This window comes from Homalodisca vitripennis, chromosome 2 (assembly GCF_021130785.1).
Source record: "Homalodisca vitripennis isolate AUS2020 chromosome 2, UT_GWSS_2.1, whole genome shotgun sequence".
NCBI classification, from domain to species: Eukaryota; Metazoa; Arthropoda; class Insecta; order Hemiptera; family Cicadellidae; genus Homalodisca; species Homalodisca vitripennis.
In genome coordinates, this window is record NC_060208.1 from 143409068 (window position 1) to 143430357 (window position 21290).

Here is a 21290-nt window from a genome sequence, read left to right on the forward strand (position 1 = left end):
CAATACACAGACTCTCGAACTAGAGGACATTTTCACTGTTTACTTGCTCTCTTACAATGTTTTATTCCAATGCTGAAAAAATTTGCAAAAAAATAAATCTAATACAATTACATGTGTATGTATTTATATATATATATATATATATATATATATATATATATATACAGTATATATAAAACCCACGTACTAATGCATATATATATATACAGTTGTATATATGTACAACCAATTGTCTTGTGGTGAAGTAATGTGAATTAACTCTAATGGCAAATGGTATTTAAGTTCATACTTGGCTGTAATGTTTTTGTATTTGAATATTAAAGATTGTATATATTATTTTGCATTATTGTAAATTGATTCGTAATTTGTATTCATTGATATTGTGGATAACACCTCACGACACGATTCATCGATGCGCGCTTCCACGACAGACTGCGGTGTCCAGTGTGATCTTCCGTCCAAATGCAGAGACCAGCGATGTGCTGAATCCAGGGAACTCGTGGACAAGCTTAAGGTTACGAACGAGGTTCTTGAGGCGGAGCTGCAGTGTCTAAGGGGAGAGATGGCACGTTGTGAATGCCAAGTTTTGCTCCTTGGACTTACTAAGAATGGCCTATTTTGGCCTTGTATATCCTCATATAACATACGGGCTGAGACTGTGGGGCAGTTGTTCTAAATACAAATTTGGAAGGAATTCAGAATTCAAAAGAAAGCAGTCCGAATAATTTCAAAATTGAAATTCAGAGATTCATCTAAAAATTCCTTCAGGGAGCTTGAATTGCTGACTTTGCACTGTCTCTGAATCCTTGATGTTGCTCTGTACTGCCGATTCAAGTGTGAGTTGGTCCAAGGCAGAGACCAACAGATCTTCTAACTTTTTAAATCTTTTAACTTGTTTTCTAAATCTCAATTCGGCTTCAGAGGGGGCTTGTCAACTGTGGATGCAGTTGGAACCCTTGTCTCTGCTGCTATGAATGGTTTTGAAAAGCATGAAAGCACACCTTCCATGCAATACGGGTCTAGAGGCCGGGACAACTTCCGTATTCAACAGCATAGAACTGCCACATTCGAATGTTTACCATCCGAGGTTGGCGTAAGGTTTATAAATAAGCTCCCTGATGAGAGCTTTACATGATCCTAAAAAATTGAAAGCTCGATTGAGAAACCTATTGGTGTTGAGGTTGTTCTACTCTGTTGAAGAGTTTATGATGAGCCGCTGGGATTAAAATTGAAGTTAATTTAAATGAATTGGCCAAGTCCTTTAGTTCTGTTCTAAATTGTAATCAGCATAGTTGAAAACTTTTTAATGACTGAAATGACTCGCATTGAAATTAATTTATAAAGTTTAATTTATTTTACTACATATACTGTTTATTGATGATTGTATAGAATCAAGAATTTATTCAACAAATTACAAAATGTTCATTTTGTATAGTTGGCGTCAATATTACTTTTTTATGACCAAGGCATTGATCTTTCATAAGCATATTTCAATAGCCATACAATTTAACAGAAACAATGACTAGCCTAGCCTATAGTTATTCAATAAAATTTAACAATAGATAATGATAAGAAATGTAATTTAAGAATTAATATAATATAACAATAAATAACAAGTACAAAACAAGGAATGTAATAAGAATATTTTCAGTCAAAATCTAAAAGCTAATATCAATATCAGTCTTAAAGAATTCATTCATACTGTATAATGGATTATTTAGTAACCAGCAACAAATTTTTGTTTTAAATAATTTTAACTCAACACGGTGGGCTTCAGCTGGTAATCAAGTAAACATTTTTAAACCAATATATGAAAATGACTCTTGGAACTTAGTTAGCCTAACAAGAGGTAAATCTAAATTATTTCTATGTCTGGTAAAATGAGCATGTGAGTGTGACCTTAGAGATATGGCACCAATACCTAATTTAACATTTACTAAACATGAATAAAAACCGTGAGTATCCTTTCCTGAATGAACAAGGGTCTACAATGGGCTCTATAATTAGAGAATGTGATAATTCTGAGTGCCTTTTTTTGCAGGAGCAAAATTCTATTTACTTCATGACCACAGCCCCACAATAAAATACCATAACTTAAAATACTATTGAAGAATGCAAAATAGGCCATTCGTAAATAGTGTCTAGGGATACATCTTTTGAGCTTACAGAGTAAGTAAATTACTCTAGAGAGCCTAATGCAAACATGAATAATGTGCACATCCCAGCTTAGTTTGGGATCAAGGTATATGCCTAGTAATTTTACATGATCACTCAATTGTGGAAAGCTTAACTCATGACTACTTAAACCAAAAATAATGGATTGAGTTTTACTGTTATTTAAGAGTAAACCATTATTTTTAAACCAATCGTTACATTCAGAAAGGTAGCTAGACATGTGAACATTTAGATAATCCAAACAACGATTACTACAGAAAAGAGTTCAGTCATCGGCAAAGATTACAGTGTTACAAGTTAAATTAGATGGCAAGTCGTCACTACTAAAAATAAGAAAGGGCCAAGAACCGATCCCTGGGGTACGCCACTCTTCACTACCGCCACCTCAGAGAGCCTGTTGTTGTACAGGACTTCCTGGGTGCGATTGGCCAAATAGGTCCGAAAAAAGTTTAGCTCAACACCCCTTATACCGTAATGTTCAAGTTTTGTGATGAGGATGTCATGCGGAACACAGTCAAAAGCCTTTGAAAGGTCACACATGGTGGAAGGTGTGCTTTCATGCTTTTCAAAACCATTCATAGCAGCAGAGACAAGGGTTCCAACTGCATCCACAGTTAACAAGCTCCCTCTGAAGCCGAATTGAGATTTAGAAAACAAGTTAAAAGATTAAAAAAAAATTGTTATCTGGTGTATCACAGCCTCTTCTATAATTTTTGAGAAGATTGGTACAACGGAGATCGGTCGATAGCTTTCAGGACATAAAAAATCACCTTTTTTGAAAATAGGCACTACTTTTGACAATTTAAGACTTTCAGGAAAAATACCAGATACCTAACATAAGTTAACACAGAGGGTAAGGGGATACAAAATCACAGACCACTTCCTTGATAAGATCACTGCTGATATCATAGACACGACTTTTGCTTTTTTTTAAACTGAGCACAATATTTTACACATCCTCACTAGACACAGGCCTCAGTGTGAAAACAGGTACATTGATGGACTTCTTCTTGACCATACTCGTAGCATCAGCAACAGATGATGGAGCCCGGTTGCCAGATGATGGACGTCATCGACAGAGGAGACAAAGAAGTCACAGAAGATCTGTGAGGTCAGCGAGTTGGCCAAAGGAGTAGTTTTCCCCACTGTTGAGTTCTTAATAAGCTCCCAAGCCCTTTTACACTGGTTAGGTGCTTGAGCAATGTAATCAGCATTAGACTTTAACTTGACTTGTGCAAGAGCTTTACGATAGCAAGCTTTAGCTTCCATATATCTCTGTTTGGTAGTTTCTACAAAGACATTATATCTTTTCACCCACTGCCAAAAATCATACAGCTTTTCAACTTCTTTACGCTGTACTGACAGTTCATGACTGTACCACTTAATTACAGTTTTTTATTATTCCTGGGCTTGACAGTCTTATATGGAAAGCACTCCTTCATAGCGTCCAGAAAAGTTGAGTGAAACTTATAAAAGACATCATTATTATCTCCTGATAAAATATGACCCCAGTTAGTATTACCTAGAACTGATACGAAATATTCAACTTTCGATCTACTGAAGTCTCTGATTAGCTTAGGCCTTGGTTTTTCGTGATCTGGTGTGAGGTATTTTGCCAAACAAACAGTTGTTAGCAGATCATTGTGGTCAGACAAAGGTGGTGAGAGAACTTTGGTATCTACAGCGTGTATCAAAATGAATGACCTGATTTTAAAACTCAATATCTATTGCTAAAACTTTACTACAAAAATAATATTTATTGCAAAATACTCACAAAATGTTAAAGTTTTAGGTATGTTATTACAAATGTTCTATATGTCCGCCAGCAGCAGCACGGTCAACATCCAGACGATAGCTAAATTCCTCATTAGATTTGTTATTATTATTTACAACAAAAAGCGAAACTGGCTGATGGCTTGTGATGGTACGCCTGAATTAGCATCCCCTTGGGGGTCCTAATCCAGTGCCTTGACCGTGTCCATGTCCTGATTTAGCACCCCCTTTGAATGAGCACCTGCACCTTGTTGATGAGAAGAATAAGCACCTCCTACTGAATAAAACAATAAAACTCTAACCATATTGCAATTTGCTAATGGGTATATTTATTGTATTGCTATGATTTGACTTTTATATTTTAAAAACAAATAATTAAATACCTATTGTAAAAAATATTATGCATTGAATAAACTTATGTTAAAAAGCTAAGCTCTAGGCATTCAAATACAACTTTATTTTTAATTTAATTTAATTTGAAACCATGGTACAAACCACACAGAGGGACAGTTGAATGGAGTTATATCCACGTCATTTATTTAAACTATAATCAACAAAAAAATAAAAACACTGTAAAAACCATGTTAAAATATATAGCATTAAATAAATTACCATATTTTCCAAAGCATATTGCTCTGGGCAAGACAGACATATTGATGAATATGAATAAATATGGATCTCCATTGCTTAGTTTTCTCTCTGTGTGTGTGTGTGTTTTTTTAATTAAAAAGTTTATATCTCAAAACCTAATAAATTCAGTCCTACCAAGTCTTGGTCAAATGTTTATGGTAGGAAGGCCAGCCACAAAAATATATTATGATAATATCTTTAATACTTTTTATTAGTAAAAAGAATATGTCCTAAAGCAACAGATATTAAAACAAATTCATTACACATCAAATATACAACTATAATAATATCTATAATATCCGTAGGTAGGCCTGAAACATTTATTTCAATTGTTTTGCAGCTAAGGGCAGATGTACTGAAAAATACTTCTTTATAATAAATGGCAATTAAAAAACTGCCATTTTCATGCTTCATTTGTTAGATTCCATAAAACAATATTTTGAAATGTTATTATTAAATTAAACATGTAGCATTAGATTTATTATGTTTTAATACATATTTAAATACCAATTAAATCAAATAAGATCATTGGTTTAGTTGTACATCAAATATTTTCTGAGTACACAAATATTTCGCTCAAACATTTCATTGTTTAGGTGTGTACCTTTGTATGTCAAGTTTTCATCCATCTGAAAAATTCTGCAAAGAACAATTTTATACTCTAACAGTGAACGCATTGTCTAAAATACGAGCCTTAATTTTTTGTCGGGAAACATTGGGTAGTAAACAAAATTATATTAGTGTTTTTAATTTTATATAATTAAACTTAGACAAAAATACATTTTCTTGAAGCTATTAAATAAAATACGTAATTTAATTATGGCTTCATATGCAAATAGCACAGTTTTGATTGCATCGAGAAACATTATCCATTGAGTTTTCACAATTGGATTAAACTTGCACTGATAATGCTCAGTGAATACCTTTAACTAGACTATCAGTAAACTTTCTATTTATGAGGACACCCAATAAGTAATGCCTGTACATTAAAAATGCTACAGCATATATACTCGACTAACTGTGTATTGAAAACCATAGTTACATTTTACCTTTCGTAATATTCAAAAAATCGACTTTTTTCTGTTAAAATAACCAAATAAGCCAATATAAAGTCAAATAAAATACAGCTTTAATTTTTTAAAGATGTATAGCTGTACATAAAGCAGTAAATATCATGTATTAAAGAGGAAAAATTACAAATTATGGTATTTTTATAGTATTCTTATGGTTGACATGAAAGAACACACAGTGATAAAAATCTTATATCTCAAAAGTTCAATAGGATGAATCATTAAATAACAACAGCAATTATCATTAGTTTCACTTTTCTATCTAATTACTTGTTATTAAGAAACTTAAAGGAAAAGACCCTACATGGGCTTTTAATGACCTGTGCTTAGAATCAATGTTGAAAATTGTAGGTTTATGTTCTTTATCAGTGCGTTAATTAATTTTATAAACATATTAATTGACAGATTTAACTGAAGTAGAATAAATTATGGATATTATTTAATTAATTATGTTAATTAGTGAAATTTATAAAAAAATTAAGAAAACAAAGCCATGAGTGAAAATTTTTCCAAAAATAGGACAATGTGTGCGAGATGGAGGAACCTTAAGGTCTATTAGCCTTGTTAGTCATAGCACTTATTATGCAATATTAATTTGTATGGTAATTTTGAAAAACTAGGCATATTTTAGAAACTTATTATTTCATCGTTTATAAGAAATTTCAACACAATCGTAGATTGTAGCTTATAAGTTACAGCGTCACAAAAATTCAGATAAAAACTATTATGTTAACGATTAATTAATTATCTAAAAGAAAAATCTGCTTGTGTTTCTGATTGAATGATAGGGGGTGCTAATTCAGTGACTGGGCCATGTCTATGCGCTGAATAAGCACCCTCTTGGAAGAGGGGGGGTGTTAATTTAGGGTCTCGACCACGTCCATGCGCTGAATTAGCACCCCCTGCCGTGACGTCAAAGCCCGAGGGGGTATTTATTCCAGGGGGTGCTAAAGCAGCGTCCCACTTGTGATTACCGATGACTGTCAAACAAATCAATCATAAGGTTAGGAGAAATCGAAGGTTCATATTCCCAGATCTTTCAAAGCATTTTCCATGAATATTTACAACTCTGGTGTATGAAATTGTGGCTGAAAAATAAAAACAGTTCATTTTGAATTCGCCACACATATTTTAGTTTATATATACATCCAACTATTAAAATGGGAAATGGACAAGCCAGAATGAAAATGGAAAACGATAAGCCACAGAATTACTCGAGTTCAACTGAAGTGTAATGTGATGTTTTTAAATAGACAGCTCTATATTTCTACTTAGTGTTATACATAAATTTAACACGTAAAAGTTTAGCTATTTTTCCACATAATCACCGTTTCTGTCCAAACACTTTTGTAGACGATGCTCCAACTTCTCTATCCCCATGTGTAGAATTCTGCCGCCAATCCTTTGAGTAACCTCTTCCTTGACTTCATCATCAGTACTGAAGCGTTGGCCACCCAAGTGTTCCTTTAATTTTGGGAATAAGTGATAATCACTTGGGGCTAGGTCTGGGCTGTAGGGGGGATGGGGCACAATATTCCAGCCAAAATTTGTCAGCAGTTCTTGAGTTCGACGTAAGACATGAGGTTGAGCATTGTCATGGAGAAGCCTCACACCACTGGACAATCTTCCTCTCCGGCGGTTCTGGATCGCGCGTCTCAGTTTTCTTAATGTGTCGCAATATCTGTCAGAGTTTACTGTTGTTCCTGTGAATGGTGATTCTCCGATCTTCAAGCAGTATTGTCTCAACTTTTTCAACAACTCCATCTGAAACTGAAGGCCGTCCACTTCGGTTTTCATTGTGAATTTTCATGCGGCCTTCATTGAATTCTCTACACCATTTCCGAACGTGTTGAACAGATATGCAGTTTTCCCCATAAACTTTGATTAACTGACGATGAATTTCAATAGATGAAATCTGTTTTGCATTTAAAAAACGTATCACAGCATGAATTTCGCATTTGGCGGTAACAACGACAGGGAGCTACATCTTCGAAGGCAGCTAGGCCGGTGCTGTTGGACGTAGCGAGGCGCGAGTGGTATGGATAGAGAGAGGGACATTTGATGAGTAAGACAGTGTTGCCAGATTTCTCCCAACATATCGCTTTCTGTCTCGGCGGCATTGGGAACCTTATTTTTCTAATACCCCTCGTATAATGTAGTTACAGTTAACATAGAACTGAAAATATGCTTTTCATGTGGTACATTATGTTCATCTTTCTTAAATGCTTTATAAATTTAAAACATTTTTGTACTCAATAGCCATCTATTTCTTCAAATATGTTCCTAGTGGTTACCCATGGCTAATTTTGAAATAGGTGATACAGGCATATCTGCTTTGCAAAATGGCATAACACTTACGAGATAAGTGATGTTCATTAGAAGATACTCACTAAATGGTAATAGGAATATATATGAAATGGGTAGTTTGTTGAAGACCTGAAGTTTGAGAGTGAAACTGTTTCTATCAAATTCAACAATATAATTCAAATTTCTGTGCAAAACTCCATGGTTTTAGGTTGGAAACGTTTCTAAGTTTTCAGTAGTTCCTCTAAGGGGCTGCCTATGTCATATAAATGAAACCTCATGAGGTCTGCTCTGCACTTAATCCTCCAAAAAGCCCCAATTTAGTGTACAGTAACACCATTTTGTTTTTTCAACAGAAGAAGCATGTTGAAGTGATAATAAGTATTCTTATACAACAGCAAGTGCATAAGGGAATCTGCCACAGTCAACATGTTAAAAAACTGTACAATAACTGTCTAGCAATAATATATGTTGTTAACACCACTGCGGCTCTATCCTGAATAAGTGTTCTAATAAGTCAGCAAGTAGACAAGGGCATCTGCTGGGTCAACATATTAAGCAAAAGAGTTATTAAATAATACTCAAGTGCGTTTTAGCAATTGTATAAAATGGCACAAAAACGAAATTTTGATTAAAATATATTTTAAAATTGTTCTTGTGTTGATTACGTGGGAAAATAGTTTAAATCTCAATTATACAATAATCCATTCTTTCACAGTTTATTTGAGACGTCTTGTTGAAACATTCTGAGTATATTGCTCCTCATTTAGAAAAATTATAATAATAATATCTTTATTGCATTTAAACAATTTCTAACATTGTATTGCAATCGTCGACTTTTAACACGTTTTGTAAAAGAAAACCATGTACACACGTTTTCAATCAGTCAGACATACATTTTAAACATTCATACAGACACATCCATTCCGACATCAGATCCAGCTGTTGAATTTTGATTTTTAAATTTCCCAGCAGCTCATCATGAATTCTTCAACAGAGTAAAACGCTTTAGACACCAGAAGGCGCTTCAGATGAGTTTTAAATTGATTTGTGTTGTTTCAATTTTTTACACTTTCAGGGAGCCTGTTGATGAGTCTGACACCAACTTGTTGCGGGAGGTTTTGAGACAACATCAGTCTGTGTTGCTGTTTTCTGAAGTTGTCCCTGCCTCTGGTTTCATATTGGTGAACTTCTCTGCCACAAACCAAGACACACTTGGAGAAGCAGTACATGATCACCTCAGAAATATAGAGGCAGGGTAAAGTCAGCAATCCCAACTCCCTGAAAGATTCCTTGCACGACTCTCTAAAGTTTAACTCTCCAATTACTCTTACAGCTTTCTTTTGGAGTTTAAAACTCACTCCATTTTGCTTTTGGAACAACCTCCCCAGAGTCTTATTCCATACGCTAAATGTGCATGGATAAGGCCATAATAAGCCATCTTTAAGACTCTTGGGGAACAGAACATTGCTAGTTTTCGCAAGGCAAATATGCCTGAGAAAGCTTTAGCACATATGTTATCTACATGATCGTTCCAGGTCAGTCCCCTATCAAGGAAAACGTCATGGAACTAGTTTCCTCTAAAAGGACTTTATACACAAAAACAGCAGGCTGCTCTGCATCTGGCTGTCGGAGAGAGAAATGAACAACATTTGATTTAGACTGGTTGGTTTTCAAGTTTATTTCCGAAAAGAACTGTATAACTGAATTTAATTCTGTGAATGATGTGATCTCCAAATCTTTAATAAGAGATTTATTTTTGAAGCAGAGAGCCGTGTCATCAGCATACTGAATCAGTTTCCCATGCTGGATTACTGAATTCAATCTGCTGACGTATATCAGAAATAAAAGGAGCCCGAGGATTAAACCCTGAGGGACAACGTGAGCCATTTTGATTTTTTCAGAAACAACATTTATATGTCAGAATGTAAGTTATATTTAAAGATAAAACCTTTGTGAAATTATAAAACATCCTGACACAGTAAATTGTTTTAATTTTATGTCCTATTCAACTTTACTGGGTATTTATTTAAAATATTCATAAATGATTAACTTTCTGGTCCCTGACTTATAACGTTTGGTAATCAAGTATATAAAATACATAAAATTAGATGCCCTTTCAGAAATGTTATTAATTATTTGGTTTGGCAAAAGTCTCTCAAGTATATATTTTGTGGAATGTAGCAAGTACAGATGTTTTACACAGATAAATTGAATTCTTATTTTATGATAGTTTTGTAGAGCAAATAAGATTGTCAACTCAAAATTCAACATCAACAACACACTATAATTATTAATAGCTAATAGCTATGATTTCTGCAGCTGCTGGACAGTGAGCAGAGAAGCTTGGAGCTGGAGTCTGATGTGCGACTGCTGGCCCAGCTGGCTGGAGAGGCCAGCAGCAGCCTGGACACTGCACAGAATGACTTAATGACAGCCACGGATGAGCTAGCACAGCTGTACCATCTGGTGTGCACAGTGAACGGTGAGACGCCCACTAGGGTTCTACTCGACCACGAGAAGCACACTGATCCCAGTAAGTGTCTTTCAATGATCTTTTCATGTTAAACCCTTCACAGTCTGATGTAATATTACGCATTGTTATATAGTTCCTGTTTCATTTTATTGTCTGCAGTAAAATAGCGCAAGAAGCATTATTATGACAAACATGCACGTAGTTCTGGCGTTGCCTACAAGATGTCAGCACTTTCTTGGTCCTCTCTCATGAGTGTTGGCACCTTGTGAGTTTGCTATAACCATACAGTGCAGACAGCTACCATGTGTTGGTGTTGCATGTTACCTGTCCTTAAGTACTTTATGGTTTTATTTCTAGTGTTTATTGTACCATGGAAATGTACAATGCACTAATAGACTATTGGCTTTGTTTGCGTTGTGATGACACAAACATGGATAGGACTTAGTGGACAATATATATATATATATATATATATATATATATATATATATATATTTAACAACAATTTTTAAAAGCACTCAAAATAATTTTTGCATTGAAAAGTATAGGTATATATCTAAACTCTACAAACCAGTCTCTGTAAAAAACAGCAAATTCAGCAAAACAACATAACTCAAGGTACAAAAGAAAACCATACAGGGGTTAATAATTGAGGCAGATTCCCATATTACCATCATCTAACAAACATTTTTGATAGACCTACTGTTGATTTACAAAATATTTAGCTACATAAAATCCAAATGGATTAGCATTAAAAATTTAACTTTAATCTGGTTAATTTTGGAATAGCCTTAGTGGTTTTAGGTCAAACCAAGTAATACTATTAAAGATCAACTATATTTAATTAATATATCTGTTGATATTATTATATAGATTACAGAGTTCATTTGAAAATTTGGTATTTTTACTACTATTTATAAATTTTTAACCTAAACCATTAACATATATATACTCTTAAGATATCCAGATCGTGATCTATCAGTTTTAACATGCTTGTCTTCTTTAGTTACAGTAATTGCATGACCAAGCCACACCATATAAAATTTTCCTTTAAAATGTCAACTCCAATAATTTAAATTGCTGGATGATTGTGTCTTTAACTCTTCATATAACAGATCACTTCTGGCTGGTTCTTACAGCTCCTTTCTCTGAAAAACAAAAGAGTCAAAATGAATTCATTGCAGAGTCAGAAGGTGACAAGGAAGGTGTGCAGTTATTGAGGGCAAGACTTAAGTCAGATCTCGCGAATAAGGAGCTGGAGAGTCTCCAAGATGCAGCTGCCATGGCACGGCATGTCGAGACTGTCCTTGACCAGATCAGACATCTACACAAGGCTGTACACCATACCATCGAGCGTGCCAAGGGCCAGGGCTCCAACACTGATGGTAAGTTGTCTCGATAGATTATGGTTTAATTCTTAATACATGGAAAAGTTAGTAGTAATGGAATTTATTTAATAATGTGTTTTCTTGTACTGATTCTGTGAATTAAGATGAAAAAGTAACTGCTTAAGTATGATGTCATTATTTGGCTACTAATTCAGTTTTTTTTCTTCCACACAGTTTACTGTGGTGTCTCAAAAATTTATTGATCTGATTTATTACTTAAAATCTGATTTTCACTTTAAATAAATAAATACAATTTTTGAAAATAACAATTAATTAACCGCAAGTTCAATAAGTGGAATACTTTTTAACTTTCTTTTTGTTCTGACTGATTGTAACTTTGCATATCCGAAGCTATATGCATTTGTAACTCTGGATATCTGAAGCCATATGAGTTTGTAACTTAGCATATCTGAAGCTATATGCATTCGTATATACATCTTTTGACATATAACTATGAACTTTGGTGTATTTCTGCAAATTTTACTTTTAATTTTTGTACTATATTTTTCTTGGAAGCCATTGAAGTTTTTCATGGTACATAAAACCCCTTATAATAGTGCATCCTGGATAACACCAGGAATAAGAAAGCAAGCATTATATGACAACAGAGCATGATCTTCCTGCTGCAGGACTGGGACTGCCCGGTGTTTGCTACTGTAAACAAGACTATTTACGTTTGTTAGGTTTTCATATTTAGTTATAATAATTAATCAAATTTTACGCATTAATATAGTCTTTTTACTAATAACCAGAATTGTATGTTATTTAGAACTGCTCTTTGCCCACCATTGTTCGATACCAGTTTTATTATAAGACATCTATTTCCGCTTATCTTTGTACACACACACAAAGTGGAAAGACCTTGAGAACTGGTCTAGTGAGAACACCATTAATTGTTTTTAAGGTGATCACTCTTACTATTCCATCTGCACCAGGATGCGTTTTGATGACACGTCCCATTGGCCAGGTTAAAGGTGGTGACGGAGCTTGGATGAGCACTAGGTCGCCCACTTGTATGTTAGGCTGCGGTGATGTCCACTTGGAGCGCTGCTGCAGCGAATGAAGATATTCTAGATGCCATCGCTTCCAAATCCTCTGATGGAAGGCTTGTACCAAGTGCCAATGGCGTAGTCTGTTGGTCGGAGTGTTGTGATGGTCAGCTTCCGGTAGAGCGGCGAGCGGAGCCCCAATCAAAAAATGACCTGGAGTCAAGGCTGATAGGTCTGATGGATCAGCGCTGAGTGGAGTTAACGGCCTTGAGTTAAGCATGGCTTCAACCTGAACCGTTAACGTCATGAATTCAGGAAGAGTTAAGATTGTTTTTCCCATTACTCTTCGGATATGGTGTTTAGCACTTTTTACGGCACTTTCCCAGAGCCCGCCTTGATGAGGGGCAGCTGGAGGATTAAAACGAAAGTCTATGCCCTTTAAACTCGCAAAATGTGAAATTTTGTCCATAGCCGTTGAGGCTTTCACGGTTTCACTTAATATTTTTTCAAAGATGATTCTGCACCAATGAAGTTAGTTCCGCAGTCCGAATAGATTGTTGAGCACAGACCGCGTCGTGATACAAAACGGGTTAATGCTGCTAAAAAAACCCTCGGTGGTTAAATCTGTTACTAACTCAATGTGCACAGCCTTGGTTACCATGCATATAAAAATACACAAATAGACTTTTATTTGTCTAAGAGCTTTAAGATGATGCACTCGCGCACAAAAGGGTCCGGCGTAGTCTACTCCTATAGACTGAAATGGCCTTGAGGGTGTAACCCGAGAGGCAGGTAGGTCACCCATCAGTGGTGTTCTATTTCTAGGCTTGTGACGAAAGCACGTAGTACATTTGAAAATACGTGAACGTATGGCACTGCGAGCAGAGATGATCCATATCTCTTGTGAGAGAAGAGCCTGAGTCACCTATGGTCCGGAATGCAGGTGTATCCGGTGGTAGTAATCGATAATAAAGTTTACTACTGGGTGTTGTTTTGGTAGTAGCACGGGGTGTCGTGACTCATAATTTAGATGGCTATTTTTTAGCCGGCCGCCTACGCGAATAACATCCGCCTCATCGATGAAAGGCTGCAACTTCCGGATTGCGTTGTTACACTGCTCATTCTTTTTTAACAATAAATATTCTGAAGAAAATGCTGTTTGTTGTACAAGCTTAAAGATTTTTTGTTTAGCTGTTTTCAATTCAATAACAGACAATAGTTTTGATTTGTCATTTGAAGATCCATTTTTACAATTGTTGATGAATCTTAAAATATAGGCCATAATTCTGATCAATTTATTCCAAGAGGAAAATTTGGTGAATATTTCCCAATGTTCAACAATAGAGCTTTGTAATACGCTCAGAGAAGTCTCTTTAGTTTCTCTCTCGATTTCCCTTTTATCTTCAAAGAAGGTGAAATGAGGCCAATTTTGTCGGTCCAGTTTTAGCCACTGGGGACCTTCGAACCATAGTGTATGGTTTTTCAATTGTGATGCTAATAGGCCACGTGATCCGACGTCACTCGGATTGTCGCTTGATGTGACATAGTTCCAAAACCGTGACGGAAATGTCTTCTGAATTTCTGCCACTCGATTTGCTACATATGTTTTCAACTGATACGGTGGTGTTTTTATCCAGTGTAGAGCTAAGGTTGAGTCCCACCAGCGGAGCTCGAATGGTACACAGACGGCTCTAAAACAAAAAGCGGCACAGGTGCTGGAATTCTGGGAGTGAGACCATGTAGGAAGCTGGTGGTTCCTATGGGTCCGTATCCGACAGTCTTTCAAGCGGAGGTCGCAGCCATTATGGAATGTGCTCGTGAGAATCTTCGTCTGCGATATAGGGGCAAGACGATTAACATTTTCACGGACAGTCAGGCAGCGCTGATGGCGCTGGATTCTTGCGCAATCAAATCCAAACTGGTTTGGGATTGCTATCAGACCGTTTCCTCCCTTGCCAGAATCAACAATGTAACCGTTTGTTGGGTTCCTGGTCATAAGGGGATTTCTGGGAACGAAAGAGCTGATGCCCTGGCCAACCAGGGCTCAGCAACAATTATGACGGGCCCTCAACCATTCTGCGGTGTTCCAAGGTGTGAATCCTCTAGGGTTGTCTCAAAATGGATTCGCGCGGAGCATGGGAGAAGGTGGAGGTTGCATCCGGGTTTGAGAGTGAGTAGAATGGTATTACAGTCACCTTCCTCCAAGGTGGCCTCGGACCTTCTCTCATTAAACAGATCAATGTCTTCCAAGGTCATTGGTCTCATTACGGGGCATGGTCACCTGAAGAAGCATCTACACAGAGTTGGTATCCTTCAGGAGGATCCGCTCTGTGGAAGGTGTAATGAGCAGGAGGAGACTGCTGAGCACCTGCTCTTTGATTGCCCAGCAATAGCAAGAGAGCGGTATGCCATCTTTGGTAGCTTGAACAGGGGTGGCGAGTTTTCCCAGGAGGACTTGATAGGTTGTTTTCGGCGGTTTGTTGAACTGCTGAAGTTGTAGACTGGTAGTCCTCATGGTGTTTTCGGGGTGCGCAAAAGGCCCTTGAGGCTTAAGTGCATGGCAGTAGGCCGCCCCAAGGAAGAAAAAAAAAAAAAAAAAAAGGTTGAGTCACTCCATAACATGACATGATTGAAAGTAATATTGCTGAATTGTTGAATGCAGTAAGTAGCTAATTTTGACAGCAGGTGTGCTGCGCAGTGTTCAAGGCGTGGTATTGTGATCTTCTTTAATGGAGATACTCTAGTTTTCGACATAACTTGTCTTATCACTGGGGCCTCATTGATTTGGTTGCACTTGATAAAAATGACGGCTGCGACGCCTTTTTCAGACGCGACACAAAAACCATGAAGTTCTATGCTGCTGGCGGCGTGGAGGGGAAATACGCGATCGATTTTGATGTCACCCAGATGATCCCGTGTGTCGTTCACAAACAATAGCCATTTTTCTGCTAGTTCAGGTGGCAATTGTTCGTCCCATTGGTGCCCTCGTGTCCAAAGGAGCTGCATAAAACTTTTCGCTACCATTATCAGTGGTGATAAGAAGCCGCACGGGTCATACAATCTGGCTATCAAACTTAACACATGTCTCTTAGTTAAGCTACCTCTCTGATGTTTGAAATTGTAGCGAAAGCAATCTTCAACTGGATCCCAATGGAGTCCTAAAATAGAAAACTGCGTAGATTGTGAGTCCTGCAGAAAGCGAGGCGTCTCACGATGAGTAGCTGGTAGTCTGTCCAGAAGTCGGGGTTCGTTCGAAGCCCATTTTCTCAACTCGAATCTTCCCTTCGCCAGTAGCTGGATGAGTTGGTCTTGCAGTTAGATAGCTGATTCTAGTGAAGCACTTCCTGTCACAATGTCATCTATGTAGGTGTGATGCTTCAATGCGTAGGCTGCGTCCGGGAAGGCGTGTCCTTCGTCCTCTGCTAGCCGCGAGAGTGTCTTGATTGCTAAATATGGAGAACTGTTCATCCCATATGTCACTGTTGTTAGCTTAAAAGTAGATATCTCCTGTTCCGGAGTATCTCGCCACAAGATTAACTGAAAGTTTTGATCTTCAGGATGCACTAAGATCTGTCGATACATTTGTTTTATATCACATGAAAACACTATAGCGTGAGAGCAGAAGTTTATTAAAATACTGAAAATGTCTGGTTGTAGTTTCTTTCCAGTTATTAGCACGTCGTTCAAGGACAAACCTGAAGTGGTCTTGTTGCTTGCGTCAAAAACAGTCCTTAGCTTGGTAGTAGAGCTGTTTTCTTTTATTACTCCGTGGTGGGGTAAATAGTAGTGCGGTTCGTTGGCGTGATGTTTCTCCAAAAGTGTCATATGACCTGTTGCTTTGTAGTCTTTCATAAAATTCCTGTACAGTTCAGCGAATTGTGGTTGGGTTTGAAACTTCCTTTCTAAGGATACAAAACGTCTTTCTGCGGCTGCTCGAGATGAGCCTAAACAGCTGGGTTCTGTTTTGAACGGTAATCGAACAACATACCGTCCGTCTTCATTTCGCGTATGAGTACTATCAAAAAGTTCATCACACTTTATTTCTTCAATGCTTTTGTGATTGATGATAGGCGGTTCCTCTTGAACCCAAAATTTTTGTAATGCTGTGTGAAGCGAGTTGTCGTGAGTAGACAAAAGTGCAATCGAATAGTTACTAACTGGTTCTGTCGAGGTGACACAAGGAGCTGTTCCCATAAGTATAAAGCCGAACTGAGTGCCGATCAGGTGTGGCAGTCCCGGTCCTAAACTATGATTTTCTTGTGTGAAGACAGTGGGTATTATGGTTCCACCCAACAATACATCAATGCCGCAAGGGGTGTCAAAAGTCGGATCCGCTAAGGTGTAATGCTTAACTAGACATGACAACTCTGGACTTATTTTCGCCCTTGGGAGGTTTACAGATATTTTATCCAAGATGTGAAACTCCTGATCAGGAGCTATGAGCTGACCTGACAAAGTGTTGACTTGAAGAGATAACATGCCACGTGTGTTAGAGGCATGCCGTGATAAACCAGCAATTTGAATGTTTGAATGATAACGTCTTGCTCCTAACAATGAGGCTGCCTGACTCGTTATCAGGTTACAAGTACTTCCGGAATCCAGTAACCCGCGGAAAACATGGGATTGTCCATTTTCAGCAGTTAGTTTCACTAAGATGGTACCTAAGAGTACCGTTGACTGTTGTGGCGGATGCACAGGTGGCAGCGTCTTGGTCGTAGACAGCGTGGCTGGAGTGCGACTCGTGATGTCAGCTGGAGGGGATGGTCTCGCTTCTCTCGACTGTGGTAACAATCGATGATGAGTAGTGTTGTGACGTCGCTCCACAGCTGATTGATGACGTGTCGAGTATTGATTGCTTGCTTCACTTCGCTCAGTCGCGCCTGACTGGAGATGTAGCAATGTGTGATGTCGTTTGCGACACCGTTTACAAGTGTGCGATGATTGACATTGAGGCAAATTATGATCTCTCAAGCACGAGAAGCATTTTCGTTCTCGTTTTACAAGTTGAAACCTTTCAGCTGGTGAAAGTTTTAGAAATGTGGGACAAACGTGGATTTTGTGATCAGAGTTACCACAAGCAAAACAACTGTTACTATTTATATTGTGAGCTGTTACTAAAGCGGTGGGTTTGTGTTTGTCTTCAAACCGCGTGACCTTTTGAGATCGCTGATTGAAAGCTTTAACTGGAGCTTTCTTTGCTGACGAGTGGAGGTCTGCATCTTCACTCATGTTACATTCTGTGTTCAGAAACAAGATTATGTCTTTGACTGTAGGCAAAGTGTGTGTTTCCTCTTCGTTCGAGGACCTAAAAGATTCTAGACGTTTGCGTAAATCTCCATCTAATTTACGAAGTAACAATGCTGAAAGCAAAGGGTTGGCTTGTGTGGTTACGTCACACTCAATGGCCTTCAAAGCCTCACTGTGTTCATGGAAAGTGTTCACGAAAGTTCTGAGTCCTCGTACTGACTGACTGCTAACATCGGGTAAATCTATCAAATGGTTCAAATGTAGAGTAACGAAACGTCTTGTTGAGTGATAACGCTGGCGTAAGATATTGTACACAATTAGATAATTTGCTGTACTAATGTTGAAATTCTTGATTAAAGCGAGGGGTTTGCCAGAAAGAATCGAGAGCAAATATTGGAATTTGACTACACTTGTTAAGGCGGTGTTGCGATGCACAGTGCTATCATACAAGTTGATAAAGGATTTCCACTTGGCGGGGTCGCCAGAGAAGTGGTGAAGCTCTAGCCGCGGCAGATTGATATGTGACAGCGTGGTTTGCCGCTCACTATGTACTGACGGTGTTGACGGCACTTCCTCAGGAGACATAGCGGACTCTATCAAACCAGAAATCTGAACGAAAAGGTCGTTAATTTCGTCTTGATCCGTAGAAAGTCTTTCCACGGACAATTCTTCGGTCGTTGCAACCTCCACGATCCTAGCTAAATTAGCTTTGAAGTCATTCCGTTTTTTTGAAACTTCGCTCAGATAGCTGTTTAACGTACGTTGAACAACATGAGTTAAAGGGATTTCGCTCTTAACTATTTTTTCAACTTCTTTTAGAATTTTGGTAAATCTATTCTTAACTAGCAGCGTCAACCTTTCATAGGTACTGACTTTGATTGGAGCCATGATTAGTTAGTGAATATTTAACTTAAAATATGAAATTACTACAGCAAACTAAATAACTAACTAAATTATAATCAATAACAATTATGACAAATTAATTAACCCTTGATAATGCAACAATATTTCAAATAAACAATACACAATAAAAATCATCAATCACCAATGATAATTGGTTACACAATATTTCCAGAGACGTAGTTAAACACTGTTACAAGATATTTCAATTTCCTCTCATAATAAATTCTTACTTAATTATTACAATCACAAATGAGATACAATAGTTGGCAAAACAATAAATGTTGCAAGTGTAATGCAATGTAGTGTATGTAAGGTATAAGATGTGTCAATGTTTGTTTACAAACAATGCATTTAAAATTGTAGTGTGGTATGTAAGAGTAGTAGTGGTAGTAATGAGTTGAAGATGGCCGCGCGTCCCTTGGGGACGCTAACCTTTGGCGCTACAAATACTAGTCTCTCACACAATGGAAACACAATGTCTTATTTTCCAACACCAAATAAAGTTTATTTATCCATAGTCTGATGAAAATCCGGCTCGAAGGACCAACGTTGATTCATTTGATATATAAAAAGGCAACTTATTTCTGGTCTACATGATACGTCTAGAGCAGCATGAAGAGTATTCAGAAAAGAAACAAAAAAATGTCAAAAGTAAAAATTATAGTGTAACGTGATTGTGTTGTAGGGTAATATTATTGTAGATCGAATAGAAATTGTCAAAATTAGATTTTTGGCACTTTTTTAAAAAAAAGCATAGCACACATTTTATCAAAAGCACCTGTAAATTGGTAACCAGTCCTTCAAAATTTGGGAGTTTTAGATAATCTGAACTATACAGTAATTAATCCCATATTTAAATGGAAATATTTTTAGATAGTAAATTGTAGGTTTATTGCATTATCTCAATATTTTTCAAAGTTATATAATTTTCAAAAACTAATGCTTGTAAGATTTTCCTGTGCTTTAATTTTTTTAATTTCTTTGGTGTAACAGGCCTCCAGCAGTTTAAAATCTGACCCTTGGGGAACAAGGTGCACCTCCAGTCTAGGAAAACAGAAATTTTTTAACCTTATTGAATTTTCTGTATTGTTTTATCTGAAAGTATTAACACCTGTTTAAACCTTAATAGTAATAATCATGCTATTGTTAATTATATTTGTTTACAAAATCAACCTATTGCGATCGTCTTCATAGTTTCATTGCTTATAGGTTTATTGTATTGATAAAATAAGGTAACTAGGAACAAATTTTCGATTTGTTGACAACCCATCATTTTGTCTGCCCTCTCCCTTCTGCCCAAGGAGAAATACTGCTTATGTTACACTTATATGATACATCTAGAGCAGCATGAAGTGTAATCAGAAAAGAAACAAAAAAAAGTCAAAAGTAAAAATTTTAGTGTAAATGTGATTCTTGTGTTGTAGGGTAAAATTATTGAAGATTGAATAGCTATGGCTGTCTAACTTTAATGTAACATTTCTGTGATTTTCCATGGTTTGAAGACTTACATGTAAATTATTTTAAAACTATACACATTTAAAAAAATCACTTATTGATTTTAACACATAAAACCGTTTTAGAAACATAACTCTTTGTAAACATCAACTGATGACGTTCAAAGACATTATTAAGCCTGTAAAAGTTAACATATTTTGAGTTAAAGTAGTGCTTAAAGCATGATGATCCATCCACCTGTTTACTGTCCTAATTACACTGGGTGTCTACAGTGGCTCACAGCCTAGGTCTGGAAGAGGTACAGGAGCTGCAGGAGCAGGTGATCAAGCTCAAGTCGCTGCTGTCCACCAAACGGGAGCAGATCGCTACATTACGCACAGTGCTTAAGTCCAACAAGAACACGGCGGAGGTGGCACTCAACAACCTTAAGTCCAAGTACGACAACGAGAAGGCAGTGGTCAGTGAGACCATGATGAAACTTAGAAATGAGCTTCGCATACTGAAGGAGGATGCAGCTACCTTTTCCAGTAAGTTGGGATCGTTAAATTGTAATATACTTTTTTATTTATTCTGGTTTATCATTGTATTTGAGTAATTTAAATTATTGTTTAGAAAATCTTCTCTTTCCGGTATGTAATAATAATCCAGTAAAAAGTTAATAATTTGTAATAATATATCATTCAAATGGGTTATACGTTTAATAAGTCACTGTTTGTGATATAGTAGGTATGATCTATCCACCCTCTTCAGAGATTTAGTAAGATATTATGTGTATTGGGATATGTATACAAATTTGGAAAGATTAAGTTTAAAATGTTTAGTATTTGAAAGTTATTTTATGAATCAGAATATTAAGATATAAAGTCGTAAATGTTTCCAT

The 21290-nt window shown here is 36.9% G+C and overlaps 1 protein-coding gene across 2 annotated transcripts in view; it reads left to right on the forward strand.

Annotated features, from left to right (window-relative positions):
• The window catches only part of LOC124354828 (protein bicaudal D), a 59406-nt gene that overhangs the window by 22480 nt on the left and 15636 nt on the right, over positions 1 to 21290 (forward strand). For both annotated transcript variants that reach the window (XM_046805573.1, XM_046805574.1), the window contains exons 10-12: positions 10275 to 10488; positions 11613 to 11813; positions 20683 to 20937. In XM_046805573.1, the coding sequence (XP_046661529.1) occupies positions 10275 to 10488; positions 11613 to 11813; positions 20683 to 20937 (670 nt within the window). The remainder of the gene's footprint in view (positions 1 to 10274; positions 10489 to 11612; positions 11814 to 20682; positions 20938 to 21290) is intronic.